The 8,461-nt window shown below is 33.5% G+C and overlaps 1 protein-coding gene across 1 annotated transcript; it reads left to right on the top strand.

Annotated features, from left to right (window-relative positions):
* The first annotated feature begins 3,054 nt into the window (after positions 1–3,054).
* LOC119188652 lies at positions 3,055–8,242 on the top strand. The gene is made up of 3 exons (XM_037436506.1): positions 3,055–3,529; positions 4,003–5,037; positions 7,479–8,242. Exons 1-3 carry the CDS (start codon positions 3,083–3,085, stop codon positions 7,584–7,586), a joined length of 1,590 nt encoding a protein of 529 aa, XP_037292403.1. The 5' UTR covers positions 3,055–3,082; the 3' UTR covers positions 7,587–8,242.
* The last annotated feature ends 219 nt before the right edge of the window (positions 8,243–8,461 follow it).

The following is an 8,461-nucleotide window of genomic DNA, read 5'->3' as shown; positions in this document are numbered from 1 at the left end:
GAAATATAGCTTATCATATTATATTTCCTAAATACGACATACTCGACAGCAAATACAATAGAACATTAACTTCTTGGCTCTATTCGCATTTTAATATATTTTTAATATCGCGCAACCCACTTTAAATATTAAATTTGAAATTTATGTTGGCAAACACTTACCAAGCTGTGATATAGATCTTGAAATATATTATGAAATCCCCATACGGACCGACAGCAATTCATAAGAAATATTATCAGACATTACGGTGGCCGGACTGCTTTAGTATATAAACTATCTTCCATTACTGGAATGAGAGTTTAAGTCTGTGCCGAAAATAGGCATGGGACGTGTTTTAGACGATTCGGTACACTAGAATAGTTCGTTGATAAATATCTTGTTTAAGTTTCGAATTAGAAGAATATTTTTTTATTTTCCAGCCATATTTTAATTTGATGAAGTGTTGAAAATATATAAAAGGTTAAAAAGGGTTTTTTTAAAGAAACAGACTTCTAATTATTTGTGGCGTTTTACAAACCTTGTATGGTGCCTCTGTAGTCTGTAGGTTCATCTATCTGACATATACTACTACAATGTAAAGTTAACGCGACATTCAGTTTCGTACATGTTTGCAACATTTGGCAATACAATTTGGCTTAGTTTTTATGGCTAGTCGTTTGGTACTTTTTATAGTTGTTAGTTGTTACTAAGCACTTACAGAGTTGAATACTATTACATAACTATCAAGTCCAAAAAATATCGTATTAAACTCATATGAACAAGATATAGAAGCACAAGCAAAAAAGTAGCAGTACTAGTTCACAGCTCACCATCCTGCATCAAGTACCGAAACAGAACGACATTCGTCGACAACGCAAAACACCTTCTTAAAGACAACCGCATTATTCATGATGCTATTTATTTGTATTGCTTACTTACGGCATGGTTTTAGAGGATTTTGCGATGTGCTCAGGTGACTTCGTTTTATCTCGTCTATTACTCACAAGTCTTGGACATTTGAAATGTAGCATCTAAAGAATTGACCAGTATAAGTTGATCTCTGTATAATGTTTAAGCTATTTCAACTTTACATTCTTTACAGCTAATTAATGTATTACACTAAAATATACATAGTTAAATGTCGTTTTTATATTAATATTACTATAAAATAGGAAAACATGATAGTGTTTCCACCTTCCTTTTAAAATTCTAATGATAACATATTTATACAGAGTAAATAAAATAATCAACGTGACATAATATAATCGTATTATCGCCACATTTTACATAATTTTGAATTACTGATGACTGAAAACATATGCTAAAACCAAAAGACCTTTAAACAAATAACGACACTATTTTATTTAATATTAAAAGTCCTTTCACATTGCCAGCATAGGCGCAGTAAACCAGTGTGGTTTGTTTGAAAGGTAATCTGATGGATTTCTAAAGCGTCGACGGGCCGGATGTAGGCGGCACGCACGACACGTACCAGACACCTTCCGGCGAACCCCGGCCTCAACCCGTTCCGTAAAACTATTTTTTAAACTAGGTTTTAAAGTCTAATGTGTATTGAATGGAATGCCTTTTTATTCCTTGTACGATTGTATAAAAAAGTTATTTGTTAAAGTAAATGAAAATCTAATTGAAAAGAAACGTCAAAGAATTAACCTATTTTGAACAGACAAAAAAGCAAGAGATTTTCAATTCGACACCTATATATTTGTTTTATGTTAGACCACGCGTAACTTATTACAGAGTAGACCAAATTTAGATAATTCTTTTTTATCAATACCACTGTAATACACTCCCTATTTGCAATCAATTTACTTTTGGATTACTTTTAGCTAATATAAAAATCATCCTAAATAAATAAAATTGCCCTTTTCACGGAAACACTACAACATTCGCCTTCCTGTCTAAACACATACCTAATAAGTTTTGTTTTAATTCACCAACAAGACTATATTTTTATAGAACCGTGTCGTATGTATGATGTTGAATGCACACAAGTATCGGTTTGACAGAGATGGCGCTAATGTTTCCCAAAAACGGCGTAAAGAAGCATTTTTGTGACATGTTCTTTAAGCGAGTTTACAGATAACCATAAACAAATCCTCTACATTGACTAATTCATTTATAGTCTAATGAATTGGTTTAGATAGGCATTGATCATTACTGACTATCAAATATAGTTTCTATTTTACCCACCTTGATAAATAAATAAGAAAAAGACCCTTATTAAAAGTCAGTGTTGCAGAATACTGCAACACTGACTTTTAATGAGTAAGCTTCAGCTCCTTGCTGCAGTACCAACCTGAGTAATAACTCAGGTTGGTACTGCAGCGAGGAGCTGAATGAGGGCAGAATGGTTATGATTGTGTTACATTTCTTTATATATTTTGTTTTCTTTTTTTATTGTACATGTTGTATTATCCTAATAATTAAATATTTCTTAATTTCTTCTTCTTGGCTTAATTTGAGTTCACTAATTAAAACGTAGATTCCATCATATTTTTACATTCTGATATAAAACATGTTTTACCGTGACTATGATTCATAATGGCGATTTCACATTTTTTATTTTGCATAAACAAAAAAATGTTACGTACATTTCGTTCTTCCCGTCACGATTATCCAACAAATCTTTTAACTATCTTTACTATATATCTCTAAAATTCACCCGTTTCGGTAGCTTAGTTGGATTACAGTACGACTACAGGGCTGAGGTCTCGGGTTCGATATTGTGCTTTCCTACTTAGTATCAGCCCGTTATCTGAAGTTTGCGCCCGACATGACGAAAGGCTCTTCCCCTATCACATCATGGGACGGAACACACACTGCGTAAAGTGAATACACCAGTTGTCATTCTGCGAAGCCCCTTCGGGGATTAAATGCATGAATGTGTACGTGCTAAAATTAGCAACACAAACAATCAACAGGTCTTGTCCATTTATTGGAAGAAAATAAATATTGATATAAACCGTTCTTAAGAACTGTTATCGAGCCACCAGCTTCGATGAATGTAATCTTATCCCTATAAGATAATGTTGATTCAACAATTAAAACATTCTCGACTCGGCGTTCAAACACATCACTCGCCATGTTTCGCCCAGTCGTGTTCGCTTTTTTACTTACTTATACTAGTGTTTTGGGTGAAAAATGTGTAGGTCACAACTTCGAAAGTGATTTTGATTATTTGTTCAAAAGTGATTCTTATGTTTGCGTCAATGGAGAACAATGGCAATTGTCAAACTATTCTTCAATCGATATAGCAGATGTCCCTGCAGGAAGTAACCGTTTTATAGAACCAAGGTCAATCATGACTTGCGAGTCAACCACCTCGTTCCAAATGCATGAGGGTACTTTAGAAGTCAACATTTATATGAAGGCAAAGAAGGACGAAGATTTCTTGTCAGTGTTTGTGAGTGAACTCACAAGCAATGGGCACAGTAATCGTGGTCATGCATCCTTCTCACGAAGAATATCAAATTATAAGGACGGTTGGAATACCATTCGAATTGAATTATCCAGTTCTTTCATTGGTTTTGTAAGTTTTATTTCATTTATATTAGTTATAAAATTTTTTGATTATTGTCTGTTTATACTCTTTTCGAATTCCGAAGACTTAGGAATAAAAGAGTCTTAGATATAACTGTAACAATTTTAGTATGTCCAATTATAATCATGCTATTATTTCAAAACTTCGGATTAGGCATGTAAATCTTATCGGTACAAGCCATTATGATTATTTACCTACATTTTGATGATTAAACTACCTACATAAAGTAATTATATTTAGTGTATTATTAGTTTCAAATAATATGCTGTAATTTTACAATAAATTTATAATTGTTAACATTGACTCAAAGTAAAATCCTGTATTTCAACAATTTTTATAGTATATATTTTTTTATTTAATTAAATACTTCAAATACGGTTACAGTGAAATTTTCATCGTTTATAAACATCTCACTTGGAAAATATGCAAAATAATAAAAGCTTATTTACTTTATATTCCAGATATCATTCATAGGTGAGAAATCTGAAGAATCGATAGTGTTAATTGATTCATTTAGATACTTTGCAAAAGATCATAAAGATAATTGTATATTATACAAAGATATCGATAATGATATAACTATAGATCCCGACACTGTTGAGTCCACAACTGAATCACAAACATGGCCTGATCCCGAAATAAACACAACTCCTGAAGTTGATATGACATATTCTACCCCAGAATTTGAGACAACGCCTTATCCCTTTCCTGAAGAACACATAAGTACATCCGCTCCGTCAGGGGAAGAGACTACGCCTTATCCCTTACCTGAAGAACACATAAGTACATCCGCTCCGTCAGAGGAAGAAACTACGCCTTATCCTTTACCTGAAGAACATACAAGTACATCCGCTCCGTCAGAGGAAGAACCCACGCCTTATCCCTTACCTGAAGAACACGTTAGTACATCCGCTCCGTCAGAGAAAGAGACTACGCCTTATCCCTTACCTGAAGAACACATAAGTACACTCCCTCCGTCAGAGCTGGAATCAACGCCTTATCCCAGTCCTGAAGAAGAACTAACGACTTATGACCCTACTACTGACTCAGAACCAAATTATCAAACAACTAACAGCCCAATTGTGGAAACAGAAAAATGCGTTACATACAATTTTGAAAAAGATTTCGACAAGTTATTTACCCATAATCACGAGCTGTGTGGAAACTTCGACATATGGGAACTTAGCAACTATTCATCAAACGGAATAGACACGATCAATGCTAAAGGAAATTCATATTTATCACCAAGTGAAGATTTGAGTTGCATATCGGCTTTTCCAATTCGTATGAGTCCTAACGGCCTTGTTGAAGTGAACGTTTATATCGAAACCGCTTCAAAATTAGATTATATAATTGTTCTAGTGAAGAACGTAGTGGTGGGCAGCGTGGATACTGTTGCTGGTTCAATTATATACGAACCTGATGTTGCTTCGTTTGTCGAAGGATGGAATGTTCTTCGTATTAACGTGGTAAACTTGAGGAGTTTTGATGGATACGTAAGTAAACTTGATTATCTATTTAATTAACTCGTATAATTTGCATCAGTTTCAAGTGTTTTTACGCGTATCGATGCAACTAAAGGCTACACAATTGTAGCCAGTGTAACTACTGGACATATTAAGACTTAACATTTATAACTTAACATTTCAAGTATGATAGAATGGCGAGCACAGTGGAAAACCAAACAATACTTGGTAATTGAAGGTGTTGGATGGTGTTTCTACTGTTTTTGGGTGGTCGAACTGCTTACCATCAGACGACCGGCAAGCTCGTCTATCATTCATTCAAAGAAATAACAAAAAAAGAATGAAAAAAATGTGAATAATTTTCATCAAAACTGTCATGAACATTTAATCAAGCTTGATAATACGCGCCTCTATTACCCACTGAAGCAGCACCAACTAGGGTTCTGAATCTCAAAGATCTCCATGACACGAACTACGCTAGCTATCCTATAAATTAAACTTCTAGTTACAGGAAAACTTCAATTCTTGCACTCACGCTCCCATTCTAAAGAATTACCACGGAGTACGATTAGTCACTTCTCATGTTTAAATGTATGTTCTTCTAACTGATTAATGACTTTTCTATGAGATTCATACTTATTTTCGCAAGACTATCTATTCTATTGTTCAGACAATAGTTATTATTTATAAATATTTAGTCTAGGCCTTTACAAGCTCTTTTAAACCCAAAAAGAACACGTATTAATTACCAGGCATTATGATGCTTAACATCTTATGAGTTAGGGTGAGCGTAGTGCAGAGTCACGCAGTGCTTTGGAATTTAAACTTCTATTTGGTGTTGCTACTCTTTATGGGCAGTCGTATCGCTTACCAGGCAGGGCACATACTCATCCCTTTTAACAGCAATAAAATGAGAAAAATCTTTAATGTCCATTTTAAGTACTTTTGTAATTAACTACAAGTATTATTAATCTTTGTTATATTAACAAAACATCCAACTCACTGTTCATGATGTAAAAAGACAATACTTTAAGATACAATTTTCTTTTCTTCGGGTCGTATTTTAGTTTGCAAGTCATTTTCGAAGATTAATTTCTTGAAATGTAAGAACTTTTTGTCGTAATAAAATACCGTCACATATTTTCATACTAATTATAATATTATTATAAAGTATCAGATTGTGCGATCAAAAATATACGACTATACTCTGATTTTAAAAAACATGATCATAACAGCAAAATTTTTGTCAACCTTAGTTTGATGACACTATTAAACGAACTGTGACCCTTAATACTGAAATATAGTGCCACGTCGGTTGGATTATCAAGTAGCTCCAACCACATGGCACAAAGTCAGGGTAAAACTGTCAACATATTAACTAATCAACAGTGGATTAGTTGAAAATTGCTTCTACTAATTCAGTTTTATGTCATGGCAAAAGTTTGTAGTGTTGATTGGTTGATAACATCTTCACGCTGCCTTTAGAAATTGTTTTGCTTAATTTACTTATAGACAAGTTAAAAATCATCAATTAACTACAGAAAAATTAGCAACGACAGTACAATTACATCTATAATATATAGATGAATGCAATTACTTTTATTATGATATAAAGAATATGTATGAATTATGATTAATTGTATGAAATAACCTCGATGACTCTCATTTCCTCTAATTAGTATAATTTCATAGTTTTTGCTAATCCTTCAGCTTTTCTACTAGGCGTGATTTTATTTAATATACATTGATGCAACCTCAGAAGAGGTAATTAAAAACCATATCCCACGTTCATAACATACTTAAAGTGCTGCTGTATAGAGTTCAGTTTCATCTTTTCTCCGTCAAAAACCATCTCTACCACAGAATACTGTATCTATTTATTCAAGTACAATATAATGTATTAACACGCTAGTGAGACGACTGTCCATTGGCAATCTCCAGTCACGTTCCTGCTATACTCCTGTCCTATCATGGATGGTCATCACTACGATCACTAGTCAATAAAACAACATGGTGAACCTAACCGATAAGAGTTTATTAGCTTTTCTTGTCTACACTGTATTTGCTATCGGTTACAGACATTTTTTCGATAAAATTTGACATTATTCTTTTGTCTTGCATCAATGATGTCTACAGCATGCAAGGCATCGCCCAAATACTGTCAATTATTGCACTAGATACAGGATTCTAATTCCGACAATCAGCTAATAATATGTCATTGTCATATTACTAAGCTAATATTTAGTTAAAAGAACTAATTATTAGCTTAGTAATTCTATACTATTATATCCTAAACTAATCGTAATAGTTGAGGTAACTGTTAGGGTCAACTATTGATGATTCTTCTTCAAACAAACTACCTTTATATAAAAAAAAAAATGATTTGGATGGTTGAAACCAGAGACAAACAGGCAGACTATTTTAAGCGATGTTAATTTATTATGCCTAAAGTCGAATTGTTTTTGTTACAGCTTATATTTCTCGGAGCAGCCTCAGAAGGATCTACTGTGCTCGTCGACTCATTCCGCTACATTCCACCCTGGGCAAATGCAAACGACCCAGACTGCCAATTCCGCTAAAAATGAGAAGAAAATAACCAATTTTGGATCAGCAAAGTATATATCACTAAACATAAGTTGATAGACAGAAATTGGAAATAACTTGGCAAAGACAATAAAGGAATAGAAATAGGGCATTTTAATTGATATTTTATTTTTTAGTTATTTAAATCTAAGACTTCTCAAAGGTTAAAAATAACATTCCTTTGAATTATAATGACAGGTCTATTTAAGCAGTAAGAGAATAAAGACGTATCGATTAATGAATGACGTCACTTTATATACATGATTGTACACGAAAGAGATAGCTACTACGGCGTCCTTGCTTGCATTTCACAGGCCAATTCCCCAGTATGCTTAATTTCAATTAAGTATACAAAATTAATGAAATAATAGTATTAAATAAGCAAGTCTATTCTATCAAAATTATAAACCAAGAGTTCAATAGTATTACTGTGAAACACCTCTCATTGAACTTATGACTGTTGATCTATATCTTCATGATTCTAAATTTGGAATCGTTTTACTTGGTTGTTCCTAAGGTCCAATAGAACTTATGTTTGGCGCAGGTCCTACTGATTGATCTTTATCAAGCACGTGATTTCTAATAACTAATTCTCCACTAAAATGTTTCCAGTGTACACGGAATTATGAGGAATATAGCATTATTCTATAAATTTGTGTTTTATTGTTCGCTAGATTCTTACGGCCAAAGGAACGCTGTTTGTATCAAACTTAAAATATGAACCAAATTAGCAAGACACTTGCCTGATATTTTATTTTTATACGTACTCAGCAAAGCGACCCCACTGCACCTGATGGTAAGTGGAGTGGAGTCCAATAGAATGTCGACTGACGAGAGATGATTATCAGCAGTTAACATAATTATACCGGCC

This window comes from Manduca sexta, chromosome 8 (assembly GCF_014839805.1).
Source record: "Manduca sexta isolate Smith_Timp_Sample1 chromosome 8, JHU_Msex_v1.0, whole genome shotgun sequence".
In the NCBI taxonomy this organism is placed as follows: Eukaryota; Metazoa; Arthropoda; class Insecta; order Lepidoptera; family Sphingidae; genus Manduca; species Manduca sexta.
The sequence above is the reverse complement of the archived record's forward strand: the minus strand, read 5'-3'. Positions and strand labels throughout refer to the sequence as shown.

What these genes read in the sequence shown, in the direction of transcription:
- LOC119188652 (XM_037436506.1), top strand. Translation starts at nt 3,083, where the DNA reads ATGTTTCGCCCAGTCGTGTTCGCTTTTTTACTTACTTATACTAGTGTT. An exon ending in CCAGTTCTTTCATTGGTTTT is followed by an intron (nt 3,530 to 4,002) that starts GTAAGTTTTATT and finishes TTTATATTCCAG; the next exon opens with ATATCATTCATAGGTGAGAA. An exon ending in TGAGGAGTTTTGATGGATAC is followed by an intron (nt 5,038 to 7,478) that starts GTAAGTAAACTT and finishes TTTTTGTTACAG; the next exon opens with CTTATATTTCTCGGAGCAGC.